At 39.2% G+C, this 14,156-nt stretch overlaps 1 protein-coding gene across 1 annotated transcript in view; it reads left to right on the top strand.

Annotated features, from left to right (window-relative positions):
* The window catches only part of TBX15 (T-box transcription factor 15), a 104,588-nt gene that overhangs the window by 56,809 nt on the left and 33,623 nt on the right, over nucleotides 1-14,156 (top strand). The window contains exons 2-5 of the mRNA XM_061186104.1: nucleotides 1,911-2,124; nucleotides 7,116-7,217; nucleotides 8,779-8,950; nucleotides 10,026-10,193. Of these exons, the coding sequence (XP_061042087.1) occupies nucleotides 1,911-2,124; nucleotides 7,116-7,217; nucleotides 8,779-8,950; nucleotides 10,026-10,193 (656 nt within the window). The remainder of the gene's footprint in view (nucleotides 1-1,910; nucleotides 2,125-7,115; nucleotides 7,218-8,778; nucleotides 8,951-10,025; nucleotides 10,194-14,156) is intronic.

Below are 14,156 nucleotides of genomic sequence, written 5' to 3' on the forward strand. Positions count from 1 at the left end.
GCTTCCAAAGGTAGGACAAGACTATTTTTTAAAAATCTTGCTTCAAGAAGTTCTTGAAAAATTCACAGTTTTAGTGATAAGTGAGGAGCTCTTGGCATATCGCAGAAACAAAATGGGATTTGGGAATCCATGTCTCAAGGGATCAGGTTACCGTGTTTGGAGAGTGTGTGAGGATATCATGGCTCTGCTACTGAAAAGCAGATAGCATCAGGCTGAGATAGAGCCTGATTGTCACTCAACAGCTCTCACCTTAGAAAAGTAGCTCCACTTTTCTGTACTTGAAGGAGACAAATATTAGCTCCTGTTTAGTCCAAGATATAAAATGATATGCTTAGACATGTAGTATCTAGTCATATAGCTTTTTAATGTTTGTGATGAAGATGGTGACGGGACCAGTGATTGTGGATAAACTAAAGATTTTGGGCAGAGACTTCCCTGTTATTTAGGAGCTTGGTTCAGTTCTGCAGTGTGCTGAATATCTTCAGCAGTGATGCTGCCCGGGTTTGAGAGAGGAACACATTAGGGCTAGAAGAAAAGAAAATTAAAGGTGTCATGAGAGGGGTTGTTCACAGGCCTAGAAACCTGCTCCAGTTAGTGAGGATGGCAGCAAGATGATATGGCTTTCTGTCCCAGCCTCCTTCCATCCTGCTAGTGTCAAGGACTGGTACCCAAGGGGTCCTGACCTTTGACAGCATTGAAAAGCCAGTTGTCAGAGTAAGACATCATTGTTTTCAACCTTTCTTTATGTATGTATTTAATTATGAGGGAAGCAATCGCAATCCTAGATGTTGAGGGTGAGTTCGAGAAACAGGTTCTTAGGCTTGGCTTGCAGTATCGTTTGACATAAGGAAACTGTACTAGCTAATCCAAGTTTGGAAAATATTAGGAGATAAAGTTCTCGGCATAGGACCTCTAAAAGTAAAAAATCTGAAAAACTACAGAAAATTCTCTAGTAGATCTGACTCTAGGCTTCTCCATCGGTCTACATCCCCCCTGCCTCCCCCCGCCCCACGCCACCGCCAGCCCCCTCTTCATGAGAACAGAAGACGAAAGAGGAAAGGACCATCTGGCCCAGCATGCCAGCTTTTTATTTGGTTGCTCTCAATCCTACCTTCCTGTTTGGATCAGCCCTCCCCTCTGCCCATACTTCAGAAACCAATCAAGGTGTCTCCTAAACTCATTTATTCCCTTTGTTTCAACCGCCTTCTTGGGTAACTTTTTCCATATGCTTACATCCTTGCCTCACAACAGACTTTTTTTTCATCCAAAATGGCCTGATTAGACTTAGGAAAAGCCATTTACTCAAGTATACAGCAAAGTGTTTCTAAATATCCCAAATAACTTTTCATTACTTTTGATGACCAGGATATATAAATGGAGGAAAACTCACTGTGTTTAAAAATAACTGACTGAAGAAGAGTGATACTGAGTGGTATGGAATTAAAGAACACATTGTTGTTAGCATTGAATCTTTTCCCCCAAGTTAAATGGTCTAATCTAGACTTGCAGCTGTAGTCTGTGATTATTATTATTTTTAAAATTTGGCATTTGTCTATTTTGTTGCTCCAGTTTGGCTTCATTCCCTTCAACATGGTGACATTAGTACTCTTTATGTTGCCTATTGTGGACCAATTTTGTTCAGCTGTTGCTAAAACTTACTAAAATGCCAGATGTCATGTTGGAAACACGAAACCTGAAAGAAGGTCATAAATCACAAAAACAAACCATAAAAAAAAAAATAATAAAATACGCTGAGTGCTGTGCTCTGGAGCTTCCCAGCTTTAAGTCTCCTTTTGTTCACCCCTCTCCCCACCCCATTGTGCTCCCTACCCTGCCTCCATCTTCTAGGGCCAGGGGTGTGGCGGGAGCTCAGCAGTTTCTCACCTAAGTCTTGACTGTTTATTTTGCAGATTCCGAGCAGAGCACTGGTTCAGACTCTGAGGTGATCACTGAGCGGTCTTCCTGCTCCTTTGACACTCACACTGACCTGGGCCCTGGTGCTGCAGGCCCTGTGCCTGCTGCCATGTCTTCCATGGAGGAGATTCAGGTGGAGCTGCAGTGTGCTGACCTCTGGAAGAGGTTCCATGACATTGGAACCGAGATGATCATCACCAAAGCAGGCAGGTAAGGACAAGTTCCTTTGAATAGCCACATTCGAAGAACAGGAAATCAAATGTAGGAGCTGTTACATTTTTCTTTTCACTTATTTGTGGTAGTAGAATTGGTGCAGCCAAAGCAACTCACACTCACTTTTCAGCATCTGGATGTCTTGATAAAGTGCTTTTCTTGTGTTTACTGTGATTTTGCTACTTTCCTCCAAGGACCACTCAAACCTAAATCACCTCTACCCTCACAAACATTTTCTGCCTGCAAATGTATTCCAGCTAATACTGGAGATCCATGGTGCATAACAGTCAAACAATAGATTTCCAAAGCAAGTGTTACTTCACCAACCAATGTTTTCAAGAGAAAAAGCTTGCATCTTCTAAGGCATTTAAATCAGTCAGGTATTTTTGTAAGAATTTTGTTTTTGGTAAAATTTGGGCTTGGTGCATTTTTGGAGCCCTGTTGATTGATCCATTGTGTTTTATAGTTGGCTTGAAATGTGATTACTTTAATGGGACCTGGTGGAAACTCTTGCAAAATGATTTATGTAGGATGATAAAAGTTTTAAAAACACAGCATATCTTGAAATAAACACTGTTAATTAAGCTACTCTTTATTGGTATCTTTAAATTTTTCATGGTTAGGTATCTGTTTTGTGCTGAATATTCAACATGTATTTCATTATTTAAACTTCACAGGAATCCTATGAGGTAGGATGTGATAATCCCATATATGGATGAGGATGCAAAAGCTGGAAGAGGTTAATTAACTTGACTAAGGCCACACAGGTAGTAAAGGGCAGCTCCAGAATTCTACACAAATCTGTTTGGCTCCAAAACAATTGTCTCAACTATTTGTAAGTCTGCACTGTTAAGAAATGGTTATAGCTTTTGCCCCTTGGATTTAAAATGAAAATGATTTAAATCAAAATAAATTTGGACTGAGTTTATTAGTATATAGGAATAGTTCACTGAAATTAAAATAATTATAGTGCTTTCATATTTACAAAGTCAATCCACTGTCTCACAGAGACCAAAAAAGACTTACCTCATTGATCATAAGCTGTCTTCATGCACATAGACATTTAAAGTAAAAGCATAGTTTGATTGGGTCTAGTTCACTTGAATGCATATAGAGAAACCTCTCAATACAATAATATATCACCAAAAGGTGAGCTTAAAATGAACCTGAAGTCTTATTCATTTTCATCCTCCTCTGTAAACCCTCTTCCTTCTTTACGTTTTAGTAGAGAATAAAACCATTAAAAAGCTTCTTAGGAGGAGCAATTTTGAAGGAGAATTACTTTCAAAATTACTTTCCAGAATTACTTGTTTTTAAAATTGAAGTCTAGTTGATTTACAATGTTGTGTTAATTTCTGCTTACAGCAAAGTAATTCAGTTATACACACACACACACACACACACACACATACACATTATTTTTTATATTCTTTTTCATTATGGTTTATCACAGGATAGTGAGTATAGTTCCCTGTGCTATACAGTAGGACCTTGTTGTTTATCCAGAATTACTTTCAAAAACCATCTCTTTTTTGTTGCTTGGGTTTCAGTCTACATCTTGAGTCTACATTTTGAGATATGACTTGGAAGGAAACAGCAATTCAAGGAAAAAGTTTTTACTCTTTTTCTTAGTTTTTGGCAAGGGCATTGGTTTGGTGAGAGGGGAAATATTACTTTTTTTGTCTGTAAGATTTTCCAGTTTTTATTTTGGGTCTTTACTTACTACTATTATGTCTGTGTATTTTAGTCACTTGTGTTCCTGATATCATTCCCTTGTTCCCTGCACTTCAGTGAATTCAGTTTACCTGAGCACCTCCTTGACAATTCTCCTGTGACCTCATTTCATGATTTTCTGCAATGTTTACTTTTCCATATCTCTGCCTTCACAAATTCACGTTGATACCTGAATATATCCAGATATTCCCAGCACAGACATACAGTTTGTTCTTTAATCATATCCCTTTATTTAGGTTTAGAAACTATATTCATTGCTTCCATATTGGAGTGCCTCAGCTGTTGCTGTTGCTACCAGTAACTCTGCTCAAGTAATTCCAGAACCACTCAGAAACATGCAAAGAAGTCTTTATCTTCTGTGAATTTTTGTCATTCCCTCCCCATCCCCCAAGTTGATTCTTTCCTTTTCACTTCATTTTTCTTCCTATGTAGTGTCTTTTTCAGTTTTAACTCCAATTTCCATTTTCTTAGTTACTGTTAGTTATGTATGACTCTCTGTTCTTTTTCCCTCTCAGAAGATCTTAGTCACCACCTACTTCTTCTCACATCCCAAACTATAATCCCGTTGATTCAGAACTGCTGTAGTCTACAGAGCCCTCAATTTTTGAATGCACCAACAAAACCTGCATGATCAGCACCATGGACAGAGGTGTTTGTAGGGATAAACGGGTTTGGAAGTCAAAAGAATTGGCCTAAATTTAGGCATAAAATTAAAACCAAACACATCTCATTTTATGAATATGAAAGATTAATTTTTCTCTAGGGTGTTATGACATTACTTGATATTCTGTGCTAAAATACTGACAAAAAGAAAAAGCAACTTTGGTCAGATTTTAAGAATTGTCATAGAATTTTAAAGCAAAAGGTCACCTTAAGGATTATTTAGTTCCTTTCCTCTGTTTTATAGATGGTGAGGTTAAATGGCTTATCCAGAGCCACACAGCTCATTCATTTTAGAACCTGAGTTCTGAAAAGAGATAGGTAGCTTCTCCACTCAAGGTCATATAAGTATTCCAGACAAAGCAGGTATTGAATTTAAAAACGTCTTAACCCCTTTTTTTAAAGTCATCAAGAAAATAAATTTATCTCTTTCAATGTAATGCAGCCTCTTTAGATGGCTGAGAGGAACCACATTTTCTTATCTCAGATGGCAAGGGAGAGGACTTTCCATCCCTGGCAAGATGCTCTCCAAATATTTATATATACAGGGCAGTCATAAATCATTGTTATTAAGTCGGGAATTAATGATCTATATATACATGTATAGACCAAGGTTCCCAAAGTTCTGGAAAGAGTTAATGTGAGCCAAAGTGCCTCACCTATAGTGAATGTTAGATTTAGTCATTATGAGCAACCCACCATCAAATTTCATTAGCCAACCATAAGACTAAAATATAAGGCTTTTGGGACTTCCCTGGTGGCACAGTGGTTAAAAATCCGCCTGCCAATGCAGGGGACACAGGTTCAATCCCTGGTCCAGGAAGATCCCACATGCAGCAGAGCAACTAAGCCCGTGTGCCACAACTACTGAGCCTGCACTCTGGAGCCGGCGAGCCACAACTACTGAGCCCACGTGCCACAACTACTGAAGCCTGTGTGCCCTAGAGCCCGTGCTCTGCAACTGCAGCAAGAGAAGACACCGCAATGAGAAGCTCGCGCACCGCAAATGAGGCGTAGCCCCCGCTCGCGCCAACTAGAGAAAGCCTGCGCCCAGCAACAAAGACCCAACACAGCCAAAAATAAATAAATAAATAAATACATTTAAAATAAAATAAAATATAAGGCTTTCTAATTAAGCTTGTGAGGGTAGAGAAAGAAAATCTAAAATGATATACCAATAGAAGCTTCTGAAAAGTTATAAAGTGGGAGAGAATTGGGAATATATTATTCTTTGCAAATGTTTAAGAATTAGCCATCATCCCTGTTGAAGGTCTGTGGTCCCTCTGCGCTTTCCCCCCCAAATATGATTATGATGTCACCAACCTATTACCAGAGGATATTTGCTTTTTGAGTTGTTTTTGTTGAGTAGTAGAGTGTGTGACTAGCACAGAAAGCCTGTCATGTAAACAACCAATGCACACTTGCAAGATGGCTGTCTGGGGTCAGGGTATGGTCTATGGCCGTGAAATGGAGCAAAGCCAATTTGGCCATATGTGAATCAAGCCTGTGACCTTGACCTCATTAGCACCGTGCTCTGCCCAGCTCAACTAACTGGCCCCAGATGGTTAAGCTTAATGCAGCATTTTGTGTACAAGTACTCTAGAGCACATTCAGGGCAATCCAAATTTTTGAACCAAGCACTTCTTATGTCTGGTTCCTAAATGCATGACATGCACAAGAGCTTGATGTTTTTCTTCTTTCTTGTGGTTAAAGAAGAATGGTGAATTTTATTTTAGTCTCCTTGAAACTCAATACCTCTTTTGGGCTGTTCCCTCTCCTCCTCTTCAATTATGAGAGTACTTGTAAAGTGTCATATCCTGACCTCGCTTGCTTTGGCAAGTTTAACAAGCCATTGTGGTAGAAACAAGGTATTGCCCAGAGGCCACTAGAATTCATTTGGTATTTGCTCCCTATTCTGCAGTGTCCTTCCTCTGACACACATGTTGACAGCCTGAGAACTTGCAGAAATTTTTCTACAGTTTTATGCATAAAAAAAAAAAAAGACTTTGGTGGTCCTTCATTTGGGAACTGGTAGCACGTTCCTTTTTTTCTTCTTTTCTTGAGATATTATTTTTAGAGTGGTCATTTTCAAATAGACTCAATCAGAATATATTTCATGATTACTACAATCAACTGTGACAAGCTACTTGGGGAATAAGAAGAATATAAGTTATTCAAGTATATTAAGTATAAGAGTATAAGTATATTTAAGAATGTTATAGTCTAATAGGAAATGTATATACACACATTCTATCTATCTATCTGTCTATCTATCTATCTCTTGTCTATCCATCTATCTCACATTAAAGATTAACTAATACTATAAAACAAGTTATGGTATGAGGTCTTTGAGTGTATGAATAATCAAACAGTTCAATTTAAGTTAAGAAGAGGTGCTATTTCAACAATGTAAATCCTCAGCATATTTGATAGTGATAATTTCCAAAGTGAAAAAAAACAGCCCACTTTGAGAATTAGAGGATATTGGACTTTGTGTGCTTAGCATTCCTATTAAGAAGAGACTCATCAAGCTTTTACTCTTGCTACTTCTCCCCCTCTGACTGCTGAGCTTCCTACATTATTCCCATCCACAGGAGGATGTTTCCTGCCATGAGAGTGAAAATCACTGGCCTGGATCCACACCAGCAGTACTACATAGCGATGGACATTGTACCTGTGGACAATAAAAGATACAGGTAAGGATGACTCTGAGATGTGGAACTGTGGGCATCACCAGTATCCCAGGATGGTTCTATAAACTCATTAGATGAAGCATTTTAACAGTGCACTGTACAATGTACTGGATAGGGAACAAGGATGGAGGACATGCCAATGGCCTGTGGCAGAACACCAGACAGGAAGTAGTCACTAGAGGTAGGAAGTCAGAACCAGTAATGGTTTGGTCTGGAATCCTCCTTACATCTATCTAAAGAGTGGGATTGTATAATGTCTGCCAGAGTAGCAAAAATCAAATGGATCTTAAGTCTAAAACTAATTCACTTAACATTGAAAGTGATTAACACATTGAATGATTTGGTTTATGAAATACTAAGTGAGTTGAGATGATTTATTTTAGAAGGTGGGAGGAGAAGTGGATTAGTACAGTACCTTCAATCATATACCTGATGGATTATCCTGTGGATGATGGAGGGGAAGAATGGGAGAATTGGGTAAGACCTCAAGAAGAACATCTAGTTAAGGGGAATTATTGTTCATTAAAACGGGTTGTGAACAAGTTTGCTAAATAACTTTCCTTCAAAGCCATTAAAAGCCAACATAGTCTCCACGTGTCTTACACATAGTTCTTGTTTGAAACAAGTTGTGGCTTAATTGATCTCCTGAGCTCTCAGTCAAATCAGTGAGTCATGGCTCATTTTTGAGATATTTCAGAACTTGGCCTTGAGCCCATGAATTTGGAGGTGAGAGGTGAATAGAGAAGACCATTACTTGTATTTTAGAGGGAGAGCTGGCTAAGAAAGAAGTGGTCTTGATGTAGGACTTAGGAGGGGAGATGCTCTTTTCTTTAAAAAACATCCTCCATTTCAATGAAAATGGAGGTCTCTGCCTTAGTGCAGCCATTCCCAGAAACACCGCTAAGTCTTCCCAGTTAGTGGGAAGACTTTGATTAACCTAGTCTCAATTGCAGTGACTTTGTGGGAAAATAAAGTGGAAGATGAAGATGTTCAAAACTAGGTTTTCATTGAAATGCTTCTAAATTCAGACTCTTAGCTAGGAAATGGTTAACAAGTGAGGGGCTTGGAGGGTCTCTGCACATGGCTGTGTTTTATAGGACAATATGGAAGATGTTTTTAATAAGGAACCAAATCCTGAACAAGTGGCCAATGGATTATATGGTTTGCATTTGAAAGGTGAAAGGTTGCAGTAAAATACCTTTTCCATAGCTAAACACGTGGGTTCAGGATGCCTGTGTGCACACAGGGGTGCAAGGCAAGGAGAGGAAGAAGAAAGAAAAAGGACTGTGAGAATGTTTTCCTTGTGAGAGCTGCAGCTTTGATCATTAACTACAACACTTTTCTGCCCTCCCCCACCCATCTTGTTTTCCATTTCCATCTCTATTTCATTTTCCCTGGTTATCCACCCTTGTCTCTTTCTCCTCTGTATTCTCTGTTTAATCCGTCCTACTCCATTCTTCTCATCTCTTTGTGTCTCCTCCCTTCCTGTCCCTAATTGTTTCCTGGGCCTCTATTTCCTCTCTGAATCTGTCTCTGAGTTCTCCTCTCTCCCTCTCTGTCTCAGATATGTGTATCACAGCTCCAAGTGGATGGTGGCTGGCAACGCTGATTCCCCTGTGCCCCCAAGAGTTTATATACACCCTGATTCTCTAGCTTCTGGAGATACTTGGATGAGACAGGTGGTCAGTTTCGACAAACTCAAGCTGACCAACAATGAATTGGATGATCAAGGACATGTGAGTCAAATAATCCCATCTTCCTCTTCCTCCCTCTTCCCCCTTTTTTGCTCTAGAACTGACTAGCCCCAGGCTTTTTTCAAGCAGGTAAAATAAGAATCTTTTTGAGATTCTCAAATTCATTTGCGATTTTGAGAATCTCAAATGAATCTTTGAGTCATTTTAAGTAAGTAAGCATAAAAATATTTTTTCCTTTTGTGAAATTACATTTATTACAAATCTAACATTTAGCAAACGTCTGCTGTAAGTCACAGTCAAGTCAGGAGAATTCAGCGACAGAAACAGAGGACACATTTTAAAATGGTGAAGAAATCACAGTATTTAATAGAATAACTCACAGGGCAGTAAACTCAGGGAAACTGTTGTGGGGACAGTTCTGGCTGATTGGTCAAGAAATTTATAAATTTATAAGAGAAGAATAGGTTGTAAGGCTTGCCAGGTATAATTGGTGCAACCGATGTTATTAATTTATTTTTGGCAGTAAAACACATACTGAATTTTCACTGAATGCCGGGATCCATACTGGGTGCTATGGGGAGATGAAAGAAGCTAAAACCATGGCTCCTATCTTTAGGGAAATGATAATTTTCTAAGGAAGAGAGAAGACACATATACCCTTAACTCTGACATGACATAAGAGAATGTCCGTAAAATCAATAACAAAGTGCAAATAATAGCTTGTAGAATTTAAAGACAGATGAACCCGTGCTGAAAATTTGAAGCAGGAGGGAACAACTGTCACATAGCAGAGGTTCTGAGACCTTTTAGTGGAATGATGTCTGCTGGTACTGGAACCAATTCATTCAGTATTTATCCAATTAAAGCAAACATATTGCACTCACCACCTATGATTGGGATATTTGCTACATGGTTCCATGGGATGTGATGCTATCCAATCACTTAGTCCTTCCAGCCATGGGAAAGTACACTGATTTCCAGTTTCCCATACATCCCACCTCTAAACTGTGCTCTTCCTGTAACGCTTTTATCCTGTAATTTTGTTTGCATGAGAGCTGGAAAAGATGTAGGGACCTTACAGACAACGCTGGAGTAATGTTTCCCCTTCTCATTTCAGATCATTCTTCACTCTATGCACAAATACCAGCCTCGGGTTCATGTGATTCGCAAGGATTTCAGCAGCGACCTTTCACCCACCAAACCCATCCCTGTTGGGGATGGAGTGAAAACATTCAGCTTTCCTGAGACCGTGTTTACCACAGTCACGGCCTATCAGAACCAGCAGGTAAGAGGCTGCCTTGGAGAGTCTCCTGCTACAGCCACTTTTAAAGGAGTTTACTCATCCTTTTGTAAGAAGTGCTTAGTCCTTCTGCATGGCACTGAAATGCTGGAATGAGAGACACCAGGCTGGCGGTGCACACGCGGCACTGGTGATGACAAGGCGGTAATGCCTAGTAGCAGCTGTCAGAGTCTAGATTTAGATCAGAGGCAAGATCTTTGACCAGGAGGACCAAACCTCCTAAGTCATTTTCATGTCTCTCTGTACTTGTACCCATGTTTCATGATCTCTACTACATCCTGGCAAATGTTCCTCATCACTTGAAATTCTTGAGGTTTGATTCATTCCTTCCCTCTTATCCTCTCCGTGGAGCCGTCCATCAGGCTACATCAAAGTCATCAAGCCTCTCAAACTCTATGTCAGACCCACTGCTTCCATTTACACTTTCAGACTAAATTGGCCTCCATGTGCTTACCACCACACCCTAAGATGTGTATGTTTTTATGTTAGTAATATATTCATTCATTCCATTAATATTTATTGAGAATTTACGGTATTCTAAGCTTAGCAGATTAAGACGTTTCTCCCTAAGAAAAGAAGAGTTTTAGTTGAGTGAAAGACACATAAATACATAATGATAATACAGTGGAATAACTTAACGACAGAGATGTGGACACGGTTTTTTGTTTGTTTGTTTGTTTTGGTTTGGGGAATGAGGGAAGTTTTTGTGGAAGAACTGATGCTTTTTCTGACATTGAGACACATCAGCATTAGCCAGTGGGCTAATTAGCCAGTGAGGGGGTGAGGGGAAGAGAGAGGCCAAGTCTGGAATTACTGTGGGCATTTCTAAACAATGTTCTTTTTTTTGAGGAGGGTGAATGGATGGATTTACAAGTGATCTCACTTTATGCAGTTCTCTGAAAGTTGTATGTGAATCTCATTTTTGTAAGTTAGATGGTATTTCATATTTTGGTAAATTGTCTAATTAGTAGGATCCTGCAGTGAATCTTTTTCTAAAACAGAGTTTTTGCTTGTTTATTTTGCTTGAAAGTCTGCTTACTTTTCTTTTGGGCCTGCTTGGAGCAAAATGGACATATACTATAGTACTTAATACCTTTTATACTGGATACTGTGCTCTGACAAAGAAAGCAATGAGGAAAAACATTCATTTACTAAATATTTATCAAGGACTTAGTATGTAACAGGCAGGTGAAGGTGAGTTATACAATCTTTAGTTCATATAGAGTAGAAAGAATTTTTCTATCTTTCATGGCACATCCTGATAAAATTCCTTAGATGCTTTTTACCTTCAGGGGAATTTGATATACAACAACCCTTTAGTCCAATAAATGTTAAGTGCTATATGGTTGTTGGGCTTTCTCAACAGCTGTAAAGTGTTCCCAACTTTGGACTTTCCTTTTAGATGCCGCATTTGATCTAAAGTAGAAGAAGAGCTTTAGTTTGCCATGGACGCTATTTTAAAATTATTAAGCTCTCTCAAACTCTTCAGATAGTAAAATTGCAGAGACCATGGAGAGTCCTTACAGAAAACTTTAATAATCAAGATTTTTTAAGCTCTGGTGCTAGATAGAGCAGCAATATAGACATGGCTTTTGAGCAACTGGAACTTTGGGATTAACTGTGTTACAGAAAAGGGGGAATATAAGTCTAAGTTCTTTGAAAAATTGTTTGGATTTTTTCCAAGACTACCCCAGCCGCCATTTTAGTCATTACTTTCTCATGAAGACAGAGAGATGTGGCAATAAATATGACTCTAGAACGTAGTTTGTAGAGCAAACTAGAACACTGATAAATGACCATTCTACTGCCTCACTGAGATCGATTCTAGAGGCCAAGAAGGGTCAATATAACCCAAGCTAAAACTAAAAACCTACAGTTCACTGTGAAGACCAAACATGGGTACCTGAAATCCCTTTCACTTCCTCTGCATTATTTCACAGACAGTGTTCCTGCACCTGAGTACATTCTATTCATATAAATATTTTGTCTATATTTGGACTTGAGTGGGGCAGTGGTGGTTTGGTGGGGGTAGGATGCCATGACTAAGATCATGGGACTCGGTAGTAGACATATCTAGTTTGGTTTCTGACCTTTTCACTGGTGAATTGTGTGACCTTGAGCAAGTTTCTGAACCCCTTTCAACTTGTGTTTCCTGGTCTGAACATGTCCTGGTCTCATAGAATTATAAGGACTAGATGAGGGAACCTGCATTAAGTCACTGACACAAACCTGGCATCAAATTGTCAGTAGTCAGCCTACATTGCTAAATACCTGCATCTGCACAGGCATGAAGGATAGTGGGGAATAGAGGCAATTTTAAAGAATAAATTGCTCATTAAGGAGAAAGTGGATTCTTGGGAATTGGAGGAGCTACATGGGCTCTCGAAGGTATTGTATTCAATAGGTAACTACTTTGATCTCTCTGTTCTCATGTCACATTAGTGAATTCATGATGTGCTGACATTCAAAATAGATGAGTCATTCTCAATTCTGCCCATTTTAAAATCTAGATAACAGCTTTTGCCTGTTTAACAAGCCTCCAGTCCCTGGGTAAATCAAGTGTGATTGTTTAACATTCCCTTTGGCTGTGTAGATATGATTTAATATGATACAGTGCCTTCTAATAAAGCAAACTAACCTCAGGTCTCTCCCCCAGGAATCTTGAGGTCTGCATCCTGTAAGTCAGATCTGTTACCTAACAATAATTTTCAGACTTGTCATGAAGATGCTGGGTAGCATAAACTGTTCTCTTTTGTGAGCTATATTCAGTGATTACTGTGTTTTTATTTGCTTCAAACTTCTAGATTGAGAACAAATAATATTTTAAAGCAAAGTTGTTTACTTCATTTTTTTTTTAAAGGGAAGGGTTAGGAAAGCTATGAGAAAGGAAAGAGAGAAGAGTCAGTGACAGGTCCTCATTGTTCTCAGGGACTTGTTCGGAGGAGCACAAGGCAGGAAGGACAATAGAGGGAATGGAACTGAAATGAACTGTTGCCCAGCCTTCCTAAGGAAAGGCAGTGTCCTGTTCCATAGATAGCAAGGGGTTAGGCATTTGGAGACCTGGATTTTAGTCCTAAATTCTTCACTAGCTACCGGTGTCACTCTGAGCAAGCTATTTTGTCTTTCTGGGCTTCAGTTGGTTACTAAAATGTCATTTATTTTATGGAATAATGATGGCAGGAGATAATAGAGAGCTGTTAATTCTCTTTATTTGGTAGAATAAAAAATTGTAATGCCAATGTTGATCCTTCACGTGTTGGAAGGGGAGGGGATTAGAATTGGCCTATGACATTTTGAAGCCCAGAAACCACTAATTAGGAGGAAGGACCCTTCCATTTCCATAATTCTAAGATATTTATAGTCTATGCATAGTACTGACTACATGCTTGGAAAATGACTGAATAATTAGCCAGCATACCTCTACTACCAGTTTCCTTATGTATCCATGGTTCTGCTTCCTTGGTTATAAGTAGGAGTGAAGTGGGAAGAAAGAGTTTCTATTTTCATGAAATAGTTTATGCTTTTCTTTCCCCCTTTCCCATTCCTTCTCACCCTTGCTGACTGATGCATAGACTCCCAGGGCCGCTAGCATATTGAAGTTATTATTACTATTATTTGCTCTTGTAGTGCCAACTTGGCAGGCTTATCGCAGAGAGGAAGGTACACCATGCCCAAGCTCTCATCATGGAGAAAAAGGTGGTAGAAGTTGGAATAAAGGTGATTCTACACTTAATGCTTTTTCTTGGAAGAAGCTGATGCCAATATGTCCTCATGGAATTAGCAGGAAATTTCCATTGCAGAGTCTTTGTCCTCTCTAAGGGAAAAAGACTGCTGAACCTTGATTTTTTTTTTTTTTTCCAAACAGGAAACTAGATTTCAAAATGACACAGCCCTGTTCTCCTCAGGTAATACAGTCTTATTTCTTGATGAGAATTGGCTACATGAACT

Source organism: Eubalaena glacialis, chromosome 3 (assembly GCF_028564815.1).
Source record: "Eubalaena glacialis isolate mEubGla1 chromosome 3, mEubGla1.1.hap2.+ XY, whole genome shotgun sequence".
Classification (NCBI taxonomy): Eukaryota; Metazoa; Chordata; class Mammalia; order Artiodactyla; family Balaenidae; genus Eubalaena; species Eubalaena glacialis.